The sequence below is a fragment of the Ptychodera flava genome, chromosome 20 (genome assembly GCF_041260155.1).
Source record: "Ptychodera flava strain L36383 chromosome 20, AS_Pfla_20210202, whole genome shotgun sequence".
Classification (NCBI taxonomy): domain Eukaryota; kingdom Metazoa; phylum Hemichordata; class Enteropneusta; family Ptychoderidae; genus Ptychodera; species Ptychodera flava.
Window position 1 is genome coordinate 9997203 of NC_091947.1, and position 16826 is coordinate 10014028.

Below are 16826 nucleotides of genomic sequence, written 5' to 3' on the forward strand. Positions count from 1 at the left end.
TATTGAACGTTCCTCAGATTACTTTATTATGCAAGTCACAGGCCTGATGCACCCGTTGCATCAATGTCATTCCACAGCTACCTAGACTACAGCTACCTAGACACCAAAGATTATAACAAAATGGACAAGCGGGGACTGTGTCATCAACGATGATTTATTATTAATAAAATCAATTGAAGAATTTCAAAATTGAATGCTGTTCTTTTTGGTTAGTGTCTGTCTGATGCATGTGTCTCTACAAACACAGGAGCATGTTCGGCTTTCCATGCAGTGATTCAATGAAGTGTAAACAGATGTACATGTACAAAGTCTAAACATTCATTTGTTTGAGCGACTCGGTTTGAATTTCTACAAAGACAAATTCAAACATTGAATGATGTCAGAAATGTTTAACGGTCGACATCAAAGGGTGAACAGAAATTCATTTTGGTCGCAATCAACTTATTGTATCACAGCTTAACACATCATAGGCTTCATTGAATAAACTCGTACTGTTCAGGATAACGTGTGTAGAAAGCAAATTGGTCGATCAATCTACGTCTTGAAGAGACATGGTCAAACTAACTGCACAATTTACATCAGAAACTGTCTGGATTTCTTTTCTTTGACTTTCTACTCTTCAATCCAGATCTCAAAATGACATTTCATGGTCAAAATACTTGTGCGATGTATTTTATCTGGAATTGTCTCTCATTTCAAAGCATTGCTGCCTGTCAATTCCATCCATTCTTATTTCAAAGAAAAAGACACTGCCATGGCCAAAGTAAATGTTCAATTACTGTACATGTCACAAACTCTTTCAATTTTTTGAATACCCATCCTTCTGTATGACAACTGTTCTGAATGTTCCTTGTCATATCACTGCATGGCTTAAACCATGATTGATTTGAACATACATATGAATGTGAACTTTGTGATAGTATTTTGTATATTAACCATACTGGTAGGTGTGGTTAAAATGTACAACTGAAAAGATAGTTTTGACTGGCCAGCACTTTTTGCAGCATGTTAAACCATGGGGTTGTAGAGTAAAGCCCTATTGAATTTGTGCTATACCTTTCAATATTTTCCCATTCATTTTTTTCATATGAATGCATTCCTATTCCATAATATACGTGTGTATCTTATCCTCCAATAGGTAATGGCCTGGAGCATGACGCTGTCAAAAGCTCGCCTCAGAGCGTTGAGACGACAGACAACATCCCTCTTTTCTACCTGCGACTCTTTTGCCTTGAAATTGCTTTCTGTAGAAATCACAGCAGGGCATTTCTCAAATGAAGTGAAGCTCGAGGCAAACTGTGTCGCTTCATGAAAATTCAAAGCAAAGTGATAAACCTGTGTAGAATTGCCACGAGTGAGGTAGAGTACAACAGACAAGCCCATTACCACAGCCACTCTACCTCTGCTATTGATATGAAAACACTGAACAATCTTTTATGAAAGTGTTGGCCGGAGCTTTCTGCAACTACAAGTTATACTTTTAAGTTCTTACGAGAATGAGAAATACTCTGATCTAGTCACAAAGCCATACCTTTAGCTTCAACTTTCTGTTTCAATTTTACGAGGACATACTGAAATAGCAATAGGGTTTTAACATTTGTTACACAAGCTGCCAATAACAAGATCCACTGAAGCTACTTATCAATTGAATTCCTGATAAACTAGGCCTTTTAATACAAACTCATTTTAATGAGTCCATGGAAGGGAAGGGGGTTGCTGTTTATCACAGAGAATTATCAAAATGTGCTGTGGCAATGTTATGCTTTTAATAGACTTGTCACTATGAATAAATTATGCCCTAAGGGAACGCACTACATTAACACTCCATCATCAAATACAAGCAAAAGTATTTCAGTGTTGTTTAATCTTCCATTTCTGCTTGAAGTGCATATACTATAGAGGCTAGGAAAGTGGCTTAAATTATTGTTTTTACTTTTATCTTTAGAGCAGGGAAATGTACAAAGGCGGCGTAAGCTGTTTATTGTTGAATCATTAGTTTTATGGTCTCCAGCTAAATCAGATTCCCGGGAGATTTTTACATCAAGCGGTAAAATTTAATCTTAATACTACAGGTTAATGAGGGAAAAGATTTATTTCCACTCACAATAATTTACCCGTGATAAAGGTATGCAGATGTCAAATCAGGACCTCTTCCCATTGACTTCATCCTAACACCTCCGTCTTTTATCTAGGTCACAGAGGTGCACTTCACAATAACATAAATTTTTACAAATTGCTGTGTAAAGTTTTACAGCTTTGTGCGTAATTGCTGCAAATTGATTGTTATTTTGCCTCCAAATGACATTTAAGGTCTACCTGTCACACAGTATATCTAGCAGTGTTTCTCTCAAAAACTACTGCGAATGCACTTTGAACGAAAAATAGGATACTAAACAATCCAGGATCAATGATCAGTCCAACTATTATCCATTTAATGACTGATCATGAGGATCTTGTAAGTTTCTCTTCAATAAACTTATTCCTCACAACTTTCCCAATCAGAAATTGTTTTATGCAGTGATTCTAGACTTATTCTAAGAGTTGTTTATGCATTGCTGTCCTCATGCAATAAGTACAAAAGCCATTTAGTATGATAGCATGTGTACTGTAAGCTGATTCAAAGAAGAGCAGGTTGAAAAATCTGTCCGCTTTTATCTTTCTCACAATTGAAATATATTGCTATATATTATTCATTGAATTTGAGATTAGTCCTAAATTTGTAATGAGGATTATGCATAAACCTTTTCATGTTTCATTTCTTTTCAACATATTAAATGTATGAAAAGTATCTACTGTATTTCATATTTAATTTTTTGATACATTTTTTTGAAAAATTGGTCACCTTAGTATTTATGATGCATAGGTGAGCACATTATTTGGAAGGTTTTACTAACCCAGTTTCGTTCATTTTCAGCTATTCTCTTTTATACCTTTCTTTCACTCAAAAATAACAATTTATGTGTACTTTTTGGTACATTGTGTAATATATAATATATATATGTATAATGTACAATCACATTTTCATGAGTTACGGAAGATGCCCTTAGAAATTTTTGTTTGTTTCTATAATTTTCTATCAGATTCAAGATAATATACTTACAAGGAAAATCTGGTCAGATGGAGCATGAACAAAGAGCATAGAGATGATAGAACCATTAGGATTAAAACGGATACACTTTCTTAGGAGATAATAATATTTACATCACCAATTTTGTTTGTCTAGTTGTTTGCTTATGCCATTTGGAGAGAGGGTATTGACCTGATAGATTTTTTTTTAGTTTTAAGTTGTTCTCATGTGTGGTCTTTTTGTGATTATACTTGCAAAATGCTCTAATTTGAAATTGAGTGTGTTCTAATTTAAATCGTTGACCAATGCTCATTGACTGAAGTGTTAATGTAATGTGCTGTTTATGGTGAAGAGTTTAACGTAAATATACCTTAGTTGCTGAATCACTCAACAGAACCAAACAACCAAACATACTCATGCTCTTAGTATTGTTAATCTGGAGTCAAATTAGGCAAATAATTGCAAAGTAAAGGTTTTGGGTGAAAGGGGACCAGAAGGGTTAACATTATTTTATGTAGTTCACCTTTCCAATATTTGCCAGTGTGGTATTCCTGAGTCAACCACACCAAGGTTGTATGTGCAGGCAAGTGACTCTTTTCTTTGTGTTCAAAAATAAGGATCTGTTCTAAATAATATGTATATTAGTACACAGCGACTTCACCGCTTCAAATTTGCAGCGTTATGTGCAGGCTCTCACCCAGGATGCAGTGTAGTGAACTCTATCGTAACAAGGTAGCATATGGAAATTACAAATTTGACATTTGTACTTTTGTTAAAGTGTATTTTAATATGATAGTAGGCATATTCACTACAGTATGATACCCCTTGAAATTTTTTAATGCTGAAGAGTACAGGGTAGCGGTACACTGACCTTTTCAGTTTTAATGTCCTCTTCATTCACTTGTATCGAGGAAGTCATTATTTAGAAATGAAATTGTGGTATGATGTGTTGATGATGAAGAAAAAGTCACTTGCCTGGATTAGCATATAATATATTTATTTTCTATAGTGGAATATTTTTCAGAAAGAAAAATGTGCACAATATCTAGGCATTAACTTGAGATCCCTCCAAAGGCATAAAATGACATTTTCACAAAATTTTCAAATACTTAAGTAATAACGGCATTTTCTTCTCCTCAAAGGAAGTTTTTACTCTACATATTGTACAGCCTCTTTCACTAGCTTCTCCTTACAGATTATGCATCTGCTCTGAGGCTTAAAGCGCATTTGTTGTTACAAACTAAGGCTTTTGATGAATATTTAACTACGGCAGATCTTCCAGTGGGAGTTGGCTCCTGTCCCCCCGGCAAACCTGTTGACGTATTCAATATTGCATCAGTTTTCAATTTCTGAAGGAGTGCCTTTGGCTTAGGCTTGTCTGAAACTGTTCAGTTAAGACAAGAATGGCTGTTGTCAATGTCTGGAAATAGCGATTCTCAGTGTCTAGAAATGACAATTCTCAATGTCAGGAAATGGCAACTCTCAATGTCTGGAAATTGCAATTCTCACTGTCTCGAAATGGCAATTATCAATGTGTGAAGGGCAATTCTTAATGTCTGGAAATGGCAATTGTCAATGTCTGGAAATCGCAATCTCAATGTCTAGAAATTGCAATTCTCACTGTCTCGAAATGGCAATTATCAATGTGTGAAGGGCAATTCTTAATGTCTGGAAATGGCAATTGTCAGTGTCTAGAAATGGCAATTCTCAGTGTCTAGAAATAGCAATTCTCAGTGTCTCGAAATGGCTATTCTCAATGTCTGAAAATGGCAATTTTCAGTGTCAAAAAAGAGCAGTTCTCAGTGTCTAGAAATGGCTATTCTCAATATCAGGAAATGGCAATTCTTTATGTCTGGAAATGGCAATTCTCATTGTCTAAAAAGGGCAATTCTCAGTGTCTCAGAATGGCAGTTCTCAATGTCCCAAAATGGCAATCATCAATGTCTGGAAATATTGAATTCTAAAATTCAGAGAATAATTAATGTTTGTACAAAGAAATTCCTAAATACTTTTGTTACCCAGTTAACATTTCAATTTCATTCACTACACGATATTCATATACAGACTTTTTGCATGTACAGTCCTATGTTTTTTTGTTTCCGTTTTAAAACGTCAAGTTTTGTATTATACAGTATAGCAAAAAGGAAATCAAATATTTGTGTGACAGTCTGAGATAATCATTAATGATGATCTCAGAGTATCATTTGATAATATTATATGATGATAAAGAATAAATCATAAAATATAGCCATGCCGCCCATCTGTTGTTGTATTATGTTTCTTGAAAAGAAATTTAGGTGTGCTGGAAATAACAGTGAAACAACAATAATGGTGTGAGACGCTAGAAGTTGTCTCAAATTTCTTAAAAAATACCAAAAACAGTAAGATAGCATAAGTTATTGATATATTTCAATGGTCAAAGCCACTCCACAATGATTGTAGAACTTTGCAAACAGTGTGATCCTGCCCAGATCCTCCATTGAATGTATACAGTCAATCTCAGTCTATCTGGAAAAGACAGCATACAGATTTGCATATGGAAGTAACACGCAACAATTTAGGATTCTTGAGATGAACTCCAGCAATAAGTACACCTAAGTTTCTAGGTATGAATGCAAACAGTTAGTAATATGAAGTTTTGTACGAACGACATGATCATTAAAGGCCAAGTCCTTTTATTTTCTCCTGGGACCATCTATTTCTTTCATGAAATAAATTGATGGTCAAAACTTCCTAGTATGTGATAAAGTTTTCAAATTGTGAGGACCAGGTGGATAAACAGTTAACATAGGATCAGTGTCTCACATTTTTTTCCCTAATATTTGTAATAATGATTTGTTTAAAAGCTATTTCCTGTCCAAGAGTGAGATAACAAACTTTGTTCACTCAAGTTTGGGTTCTAAAGTGGTTCTAGAGAAGTGGATATTGAGCACTACATGGGAGGAAAAGACTTTGCAAATCTACCGGCATTTCTCCAGGGGGATTAGTACTTACTGAACCTACTCACAGCCATTATTGTAATCTAGCTTAATGCCTGTCCTATTTAGGTATTCAATTGGCAAGCAGAATGTGAAACCACAGTGGATTACACACAGCATGCTCCATTTCGCAAAAGAAGAACTTGGAGAGATTGTGAACATGTATTCTGTAAAATCTGTCAGCAGTACAAAAAGTCTTTTTAATCCCTTGCTTTCAGGCTTAAATTATTGAGTTTTCAATCACAAGTAATAACATAGCTATGATGGACTTTCGATAAATAGTTGGGTAATTGTTTTTAATCAAATACAGTTACTGCAGTTTGTAATTTATAACTTTCAGGATGTGATACGGACCTAGCATGTTGTTGTATAGAGTAATTTCAAGATGTAATGTTAGATAATATAATATGCCCTTGACCTTGAATTGTGATAATTGGGCATCAAGATAGTATATTTAGTCAATTATATCAGGATTGTGTATTCACCTCCTTACCGTGACTTGCAGAGTGATGTATGGTAGGTGCCACATTTGAGAAGGTTGTGCCAGCTGCTTTCAAAACCCATGACCTAACCCTCGTCTGATGATCAGAAATTACCACTTTTCTGGATTTTTTTATTTGAGTCTATAATTGTATGTTTAGTACCTTGTCCATCAGTTTGCTTTAGTGAAGAAAAGTTTGAATGTGTAAAAGGCATGGATTTAACTAAAAATCTTTTGACTCTCACCTAGTACGTTGACCTCTTTCCTTTGAATAATATTTTAGAGTCCACATGGTCTTGAAGCACATCACTGATGCAAAAACTGTGATGATACTCATAAAATGCAAAGTTGCACACCATTATCAGGGGTTTCATTAAAAGCTGGCAGCCGGCAAAATTGACCGGTTACTTTCACGATTTCGCCGGCTACTTTTTTGGAAAATTGAACTCTTTCATAGCTAACATATTTTTACCTTCTGAAATGATACGGACAAGTTTCACAAGCCGTACGTGTAATCAAACTTTTCAACGGCTTTTATGTGAAACAAAATTTAGAAGACGAGCGACTACTACAATCGCCTTGTACTACGATGCAGCACGGTCTTGCGTATACTGCCTCAATAACAATCGGAATTGCAATTGACGATTCTATCGGCTACCTGAATTGCTGATTCCTATTGGTGACCTTTATATACGCTAATGAAAACGTGCATACTACACCTGTCGGCCGTCGTTAGCTCAACTCAAAATGGTCGATGAACAAATGAAGACGGAAGCGATCGCAAGGTCAAGCTTTGCTGTTCGATCCTCGGTATTGAAGTGGACCAAGAAACAAGAGAAGGATAATTACGTGGATTTAACGACCTGATATTTTTGTCACGAAAAACTTTCCGATTACAGTTGGAATTTAGAAAGCCGATGTGCTTTACACTGTGGTAGGCGTATAACCAGCTGGATGTATGATATGTACTGCTCTTCGGTCTATCGACGCCAATAAGAACGTCGCCCAAAGTGGTTACAATACGATCAGACCTCTAAATTCACTTCAAAAGCGATCGTCAGATTAAATCCAAATGTGCGCTTCTGAACGTACAAATTTCATATCCTATATCAAGGTTCTTACTTTGCATACCCATATAGTCAAATAACCTTGAGGATCTTTGATTCTATTTGCGAAATATGGTAATGATTGTCATTTTTTATCATTATTCGTTATATAAATTATCCTTTTTACCTCTCCAGTGGTATCAAAGTTCTTCATCTACAGATTTCCATACCAAACATCAGGGTTCTTAATTTTAAGCATAACATTATGAGTGTTTCATCCAGGATGGCATCAACAAGGGGGATTTTCCCCTTTTCCAGAAAATTTCGGGGGCATTTCACCAGTTCATGTGTTCTACTTGTACCTCTAAGGTGTGACTGGCAACATTTCATGGAAGGGGGGGGGGGGGGGGGGAGTGGTCCTTGACAAATTAATTTGGGGTGCCAACGTTTCAACAGAGGGGGGATCCCCTATCCCCTTGTCTAGATGTAACACAGTATAATACCATCTACATATCAAATTTATATCATTAATAATAGTGAATCATTATAGTTTACCTCCTAAAAGCACAGAGGCTCTAAAGACTTGTTTTCTTTGTTCAAATTATCGTCAACATTACCACATTTTATCATTTTTAATTATGAATATCATATTTAGGCCTAATCTCCCAGGAAAATGGCTTTTATGATATGAACACAAATTGCCCTGGAACACTGCTGACAATTCTCCTGAAAATACTAGAAATTCAAGTGACTGTAAGCTGTAAAAAGTAAATTTTAGCTCATTTTTCAGGGTTTCCGGCCTTCGGCCGGGAGGGGGAACACCCCCTCCCGGACCCTCCCCCGACGACAACCGCTTTGTGGTCATGGCAGCTGCAAGCCGCCTAAATTTTCATTCTAGCCCCCTACTTCAAAACTTAATAAAACCCCTGATTATCATGAAAGTTTGAATTTAAGGTATCAAAGGCATATAAATAAAAGCTAACAGTAGTACCCTCAAATGAGCATTTTTAGCCCTCCATTTCTTTTTTGTTAGACGACACTTGAAAAAATCCCCATATTTTAGATGGCAAAAGAAAATGGAATAAATACACATTATTTTAACCGTAACCAATTTGACAAAAATTGATACTGCATGGAAAAAATGTGAGCTATTCACTGCAGTAACTGTGTTGGAACAAAGTATACTGTTAATCTTCATGAAAGTAAGGTAGTACTGGAATGATGCAGTTTCCTCGTCAAAATGAATTAATGAAAGTTGTAGTTCCTGAAGATAGATCACATTTGGAAATCTATGCCTTTGCTGGTTAAAGGGAAAATAACATTTCCATTATATTATAAACAAATATTTTTTTTATTCTTTCTGTTTAAAAATTTTGAAATGCAAATTATTAGCCCTGCTGATGTCAGGCATTGTTTAGAATATGCAAATCAGTTCAAGTCCAGACTTAAATTCAGTTATCAACAATAATATTGGATGTAACAGGCATATAGGCTATGATAACAAGTTGAATATTTGATATTTCAATGTGATTTTTGGAGTGGAACGAGAGACTGAATTTTGTAAATAGAATTAAAAACAAAAATATGTCAAAAGTTACAGCTAATGGAGCTGTTAAATGTCTCACTGTAGCCTTGTCTCAGCATCATCACTTTGACCTTGAACCTTGTACTGTGGATATGCCATAGTCTAATTTACGTATAGTTTTTTGGTTTTGTAATGTGATCTGAAAATATGCAAACTAATGATTTGTTGAAGCATGTGAATTCAGCAGTGGGTAGGTCATTTACCCGTTGAGGTTATGCATCGATCAGTATAGATTATGTTATTAATTGAAAGACAACCACCAATCCTTGTTGGCTATGAGCAAACTTTTTTGGATACAAAATTCACTGAGTAGAAGCAAGTGCTCAGAATTAGACTCAGCTCCATCACATTTCTCCCATGTCAAACTCGCTCTTATTGATGAAGATTAAACAATCTCTTGGGGAGCCATCATCTCTCTCTCAGCACTTCCTCATTTGCCTTCTGTGCAGATGGGGTCTGTGCGAGTCCAACATCAAAAGAGACAAACATTTATTGCCAGAGTCAATTTTCCTCATCATGTATTTAACATTTCCACTCAGACGATACCCGATAGGTCTGCATATCAAGCTGTCTAATGGAGACGTAAAGTAACTAGAAACCAATATTCCAGTGATCCAAAAACACAGTTTCCACCCCCTGGGTTCACTAGAGCGCCATGGATTTTCCGGTTTTCCGGTCTAAAAATGACATAACCGATCTGTAGGTGTAACATTGCCGCCGGCCAAAAAGTGATCAGATTTCAATGAAATATAGATTGTTTGTTACCGGCTTTGAAATAAATAACCTGAACTTTTGTTTTCTCGCGGTAGGTCCTATATTTGAAGAATCTCTCCCCTGGAGTGACAGAGTCTGATCTGATTTCAATGTTCATTCGATACCAGTCACCCCAGGGACCTAAAATCTTATTTCGACTATTAACAGGTCGTATGAAAGGTCAGGCATTCATCACATTCAATGGTAAGTATCGGCTGTACAAACTTTTCTCCCTCAGTGTTCTTTTGTTGAAATCTTTCCAAAAGGCCAGCCAGGTAAATGCAGAAATAATCTTGAACAATTCAATGTATTTTTTCTTCACTCTCTTGATGTGTTTTTATTCAACAACTGTGTTGCGTGAAGAAAACCCATGTTAAGTCTATCCAGGATTCACATAAAAACACCTAATTTTGTATTCTCATTGATTTTTATTGCAGTAGTTTGAACTTCTGTGCAGCCCAGGAAAAGAAAATCTCCTGGCTCATTCCATTATTATGTATAATCACTTTCCCCATTTGTCAAATTGGTCTGATCATTTTCCTCTTCAACAAGAGTTCCTAATAGAGTTTTCTTCAACTCGGCGTGTTCTAAGAGTTCAAAACATGCACAGATAGAAAAGAGGCATTACGGTGTATTGAGGCTATTTTGTATCTCAAGTAGAGATAAGACGGACCTTTTCTTTTTATCGGGAGAGGGGGAGTCATTCAAAGAAGTGTACGCATGATCTTTATAAACGAGTGTTACCATGACAACTACAAGGTGGCAATGAATGTACCGAATACTTTACATTTATAGCTCTTGATCAAACTATTGAAAAGTGGGTGAATAAAATTCAGTACATCTGTATTTCAACCTGATGCGTCAATCGTACTCTGGTTATGTGTCCTCCTTTTCCCCTTTTAACAAAGTGCAAAAATGATGTTCCATCATTCTGTACATGCAATGCTTTAACAACCATCGTGCTTGGTATATGCACAAGGGGTGGCAGTGTTGCTGGGAAAGTCTATCAGAGGCCCAGGGCTGACAGTGTGAGGCCCACTGCCAAACCTCAGTAGTGGTAACAGGAAGAATGGATGACACAAAAAACAGTGAGAAGTCGAAAAACGAAATAAACCTCAAATCATAAAAGGTGATATTGATCATTTGGAAACAACTTCCAAATTTCAAATCTTTTCTCACATTTATTTTGAATATGCCATATCTAGCCAAAGATTCACTGTCAGCCAGTTCTTAGCATTTATGTTTTCTAGTCTGCCATGTTGAGTGATCATTTACACCCGTAATCCTCTACAGGCCAAAAATTAGACCTGTTTTGGAAGTTTTTAGGTGCTTTGGACCGGCAAATGCAATTTTTTTGAAGTTCAATGTTTTATTTTGTTGGTTGTCAATGTCTTGCCAATTTATGTCTTCCTTTTCTTCTGTATCACTGGTGAGGTTTGGCCTTCAGCCTCACACTCTCTGCCTTTGGCCACTGATAGACTGTCCCAGCAATACTATAAGGCCCTGAGGATAAATGTACAGTTTATATCAAGCTTTTTACCAGGTTTCTCAAGGAAATGGATGATTATGAATATTTTAGTGTTTTTAAGGTAGAATGTGCCAGGGGGACAGATATTCAGATTTTCAAACTTTTACAATTCTTTTCTGATCTACCTCTCATTATAAAGCTCTTGGTGTAAGAAAACTTGTCACCATCTTAGTTTTTGAAATCTTGAAAGTTTTACTTTTCTCTATAGAGTTAACACAGGGATGGCAACCATTTTGAATTTCAAATACCACAAAATCTTGGGTAAATTGTTTCTCTAGTGCCAAAATTTGCACTGTGATCCCCAGTTTTTATTCTTGATTTTGAAAGAGAATGGTTAAAATCTTCCTGTAGGAAAGTTTAGCAAAAGTTTAAGTCTTTCACTTTTGAGGCACATACTTCCTTAAACAGGTAGGCCTCACAAATCTTTATGCACCAAGAGCTGTGCCTTTCTTTAACTATTCTGCGTTGTTTGATGTTGAGTTTATCACTTGTTAAGGCCACATGAAAGCATTTAAAATGATAAGATATAATGGACAACAATCTTCTTTATGGATTGCGGTAATCTTTTCAAATACTGTACAATCCCTTGAAATAAAATATGCTGTTTTTTTCATTTGCGCCATTGGAATCATACACCTTTTTATAACCTGTGTACATGGCTGATATTTCACATATTTCACATCCGTTCCTCTTTTTAACCTGCAGCTAACTCTATGTAAAAGTTAACTCAACTACGCAACAAGTTACAGAAAAGTTCTGCCGTTTTCCTTTTTAATCCTATGTTTTGCCATTTAATCTAGCATACCCAATCTTTTGGGTCATTTATTATGCATGTGTGCTTCTACTTACCATCTTCTTATTTTTTAATCTGCTGAAAATCTGCCGGCTCATTCCCTAAGATATTAATTTCTGGCAGCTAGCTCAATGTAATTACATTAACTATCAATGCAGAGCTATTACGATAATTAGATTTGTGAACTGGGCAATGTTAATAATGGTGATTTCCCGACACTCAAGGCACTTAAACTTGTAAGCCGGGCAGAACTAAAAACAGTCTTTTACTGTGTCAATGAATTCTTCTATAGTCCCGATGAACAAATCTGCTAATGACGAATTTAAAAGGATTTTAGATTCAATGACTTTGCTTGGTACAATTAGGACACAATGTTGCCCTCAATGGACATTTCCGGCAACATAATCTTAATCAGATTCAGTAAAACATATTTTAGTGTAACATATTCTGTGTGTTAATTGTAAGTAGAGTCTGATGGTTTCTGTCAAGTAAAATATGAATTAATAAGATTTTATAATTTTTTGTCAAAATTCAAAAGAAAGCAATTAGTATGATTGCAAACAGCATCAAAATTCCCAAGAGAAAATGACAACAGTATTGTACTCAAAAGCAAATAATTTTATTAAGTCATGTGGATAGAAAAGAAATAGCTCAAGAAAGCCACAGTTATCATTGACTTCAAAGATTTTTCTCAACTCTCTAAATTTATGCAGTTGTTCGTTGAGAGTCAACACCTGCTCTAGTCACTTTTATTAGTAAAGTTTCGAAACATTACAGTTTGAGTCATACAGGGAAAACTGAATGTAATTTTCCTTACTAAATGGAACAGGATGCCTTCACTGAACCCATGAACTAGTTTGTAATGGTGTATTTTTTATATTCAGGTAGAAGTGACACACATCACAGATTAATATTTGATGTGTCCACCTTTTTTTCAGGTTTTGTGCATCACATGCATCACATTAACTGCCAAAGTGGAGCCATTACCATAATTAAATTTGAAAGCTTTGCAATCACATAATGGTGATTATCTCTAGGCACTTCAACTTGCAATCATAGCAGGACTAAAATACAGTGTTTAACTCTATCAATGAAGTCTTTTGCAGTCCCTTTGAATGAAGCTGCAAATGACAAATAGGATTTCAGAATCAGTGAGCTTTGTGAAATGAGGAAGCAATAATCCTCAACAGGTTTTTCTGGCTACAAGTTCCTAATCTGCAAAACATATTAAAGGGTAACATTGTCTGTGTTGTTACAATCTGATGGTTTCAGTCACGTGAAATATAAATGGATAAGATTTTACAAATTTGGTATTAAAATTTAAAATTAAAAAAGTAGCATGATCACAAATTTTTGCAAAAAGTAGTTTGAAAATTCTCAAGACAAACAGACAACAGTGTTGTACTGTTGTTTTAAAGTCATTTGATTCCTTGCCTTAGAAAAGAAATAGCTCATGAGAGACATGGGAGAAGATTTTCTCAACTCTCTGAATTCGTTCACTTGTCAATCATTTCAACTAAAGGAGTCAAAATCTGCTTTAGGTGTGTTAATAAAATTTCAGAAATATTGAAGTTTGAGTCATACAGGGAAAATTGAATGTAAGTAATAATAATAATAATAATAGTAAAGTACATTTGTAATGCACCTATTAATGTACATAGACATTGAGCAAAAGATGTGAGTAGCTTGGACACATGGAAAATTTCCTTTGTAAATAGAATATGATAGGCAATCATTGAACCCATGATATAGTTTGTAATGATACCTTTGTATGTTGTAGTAGAAGTAACACACATTACAGATGTACATTCTATGTGTCTACTCGTCATGTCTTTTTTCAATTTTTATGTTTACTCTAAGAATCACCTGTTTATTGATGTAGACAAAAATAACAAATTATAGGTTGTAATACCAATTTTCAATACTAGTCAATCCCTGTTTTGGCTGATATATTCTGACACCAGATTAAATGATACCAGTAGCCTAGTATATTTCTTTCTTGTACAAGAAGTACCATTAATGAAACAGTGAACAGAATTACCATATCTCTTTTTTCCTACAAGCAACATTTATTGAAAAGCTTGCATCTTGGAGCCATGATACGACAAAAATGCGCAATCAATATCAGTGCCCCTAACAGCAAACGCTGAAAGTACCCAAACCCTGTAGACCGTATTTTCTCAATCTCTTGCCAGTGAGAGATCTGACTAAATGCCTGTGACATGGCCCAAATGTCAAACCTTACAATCACTCTTCATAGCTTTGAGTCAAACTCTGTTCACATCTGGTATTATGCGCTGCGTGCCAGCCAGATAATTAGCAAGTGAAAATAGAAAGAGAGGCCCCTAAGCCTTTCCAGTTGACATTTTTCAGCTTACAAAGTTCACCCAAGACTTACCTGTACACAGGAAGTCTTACACACATCCAAAAAGTCACTTGAATTGCTTGTAGAGCAGGTTATACAAGTCCCAGTGCCTACGATTGCCAACTTGAAGATCCAAGTTCTCCTATTAATATCACTTATCCCTGTTTCAATGTATGAAAATGTCATCGCTTCGATTAGGCTGGAAGATGCCAAACCAGCCACAGATTGTTAATATTTTTTGACTATCCTGACTAATTTTACATATTTATATGACAGACCATAGCAAAACACCCCATTTTGAAAGTGAATGTAGTGACTTAAACTCTAATGGTATATCCCTTCAACAGACCTTTACCAGTATATGTAATAGTGTTTCTAAACTGATTAATGTGTGTCTTCCAATGAACATTTTGCACAGAGATATTGGATGTCAGTGATATCCCGGGACATCTTTCCAAATAATGAACATACATTTTATTTTATGTTTTTTGGTGAGAGCACTCGGTAACCCTAATTTTGGGCACAAATACAATGGACTTGTATTGCCGTTTCTTTGAGAAATTAACGAGTCCAGTGCCGTGTGTGCGAAGACCAATGGTAAAGATTGTACCAAAGGGTCTGGTGGAAAATGAAAGCAACTATTATTACATCATCAAACACTATATGATATCCTTTGCAACACTCTCTGCCATTTCAATTATGTTCCTACAGTTTGGTTGCTTCACTATTCTGACTGATGTTGTCCACTGCATACCTGGAAAATGTTCAAAATGCAGTCAGTTCACAAACTGTACCAGCTGTTTGTTTTTTCTATTAAACCTTTAAGGTACAAATGACTCAATCTTTTTTTATCCTGGTTCCCTCTAGGTGAAGAGACAGCTGGTAAAGCCATGAGCCTGTTCAACGGCTTCCAGTTAAAAGGCAGACCTATTATCATACAGTATGGCAAACAAAACCGTTGATGTGGTATGAGGAACTGGGAAAAAAAACCAATACAAAAAATTCCAAGATTGTTTGTATCAACAGAGATCTTGGGAAGAAAAGCTTTCCTTGTTCTTATGCACAGTGAAGAAACAGAAACTGAGACAATGAGACCGAAGCAGACAGGCATACAGACAAGTAGAGAGACAGATTGATTCCTACTCTGACTTTGCCTTGAAGATATAGTTGAAGTTGAATGCAAGGAAACATTTTTGTGGGTAATTCACCGTCCAAGACTATTGACTGACCTGAAATAACTCTTTAGTGAAATGTGTATTTGAGGTCAGAACTCCTGTTTTATGCCAGAGAAACAAAGTTCATTTATGTAAATAATTTTGTGGCTCAATGTACTATAAAGTGAGGTGAAATAAAACAATGTATATATACTGGACAGGATTGTTCCACTGAGAGTGTATTGCATTACTGTAATTTGTGCATGTGACTTTGTACGTGATTCCAGCGATTTGGTGTGTGATACTGCCCCTTTTAATCATAAACACAGACTCATTCATCTAACTTTTTCAAGAAGTAAGGATTTAATCAAGTGGTTAATAGCATTTGTGTATACTTCATCGGAATTGCTTCAAGTTATTGTTGATCAGAGATTCATAATGTTATACACTTGTTGCTGTGTATATGTGCTTGCATGATTCAAAGTTAACAAATTTTTTGTATTCAAAGTCAATTGAAGCAATCACTGTTACTGTAATACAATCAGTAAAACTCTATCAGAAAAAGCTATAAATAACTCAATGAAGTGAACTTATTACGGTTGCAAGTTCACAAAACCCAAATGTAGGACAAACATCAAGAAAGAGGCTTTCAGCATCGATCTGTCATTTCTTTTGGTTTTATATATTCCTGGTAAAACACCCTTTTTTCCAAATGTTCATTACTCAATCACTGATTATCCTCTCCAGTTGTGATTACCCTGTAATTATGGAATACACAAATATTTACCTTCAGCAATGAGAAGAATGTCCAGTTATAGTGTGTGTTCACTCTTCTTGTCTCTAAAACTATGCATCAGGCTACTAGTCATATGATGTGCACCACCGTTTGTTTTTAATCACTGTGGATATAGTTGAGAAAAATTTTTTTTCAAACACAACAAATGAACAGAATAATATGGCATACCTCCTCACATGGATTTGTTTATTTCCTCACATGGATTTGTTTATTTCATACCTTCAAGATGGTTGCTGTTTGTTATGAAATTTTTCATGTCTTGGGCATTAAACAGACATTG

At 35.6% G+C, this 16826-nt stretch overlaps 1 protein-coding gene across 1 annotated transcript in view; it reads left to right on the forward strand.

Moving 5' to 3' along the window:
• LOC139119987 (RNA-binding protein 41-like) overlaps positions 1 to 15968 on the forward strand; it is a 125173-nt gene extending 109205 nt beyond the window's left edge. Inside the window, exons 7-8 of the mRNA XM_070683962.1 lie at positions 9967 to 10114; positions 15464 to 15968. Coding sequence (XP_070540063.1) covers positions 9967 to 10114; positions 15464 to 15558 — 243 coding nt within the window. The 3' untranslated portion in view covers positions 15559 to 15968. The remainder of the gene's footprint in view (positions 1 to 9966; positions 10115 to 15463) is intronic.
• The last annotated feature ends 858 nt before the right edge of the window (positions 15969 to 16826 follow it).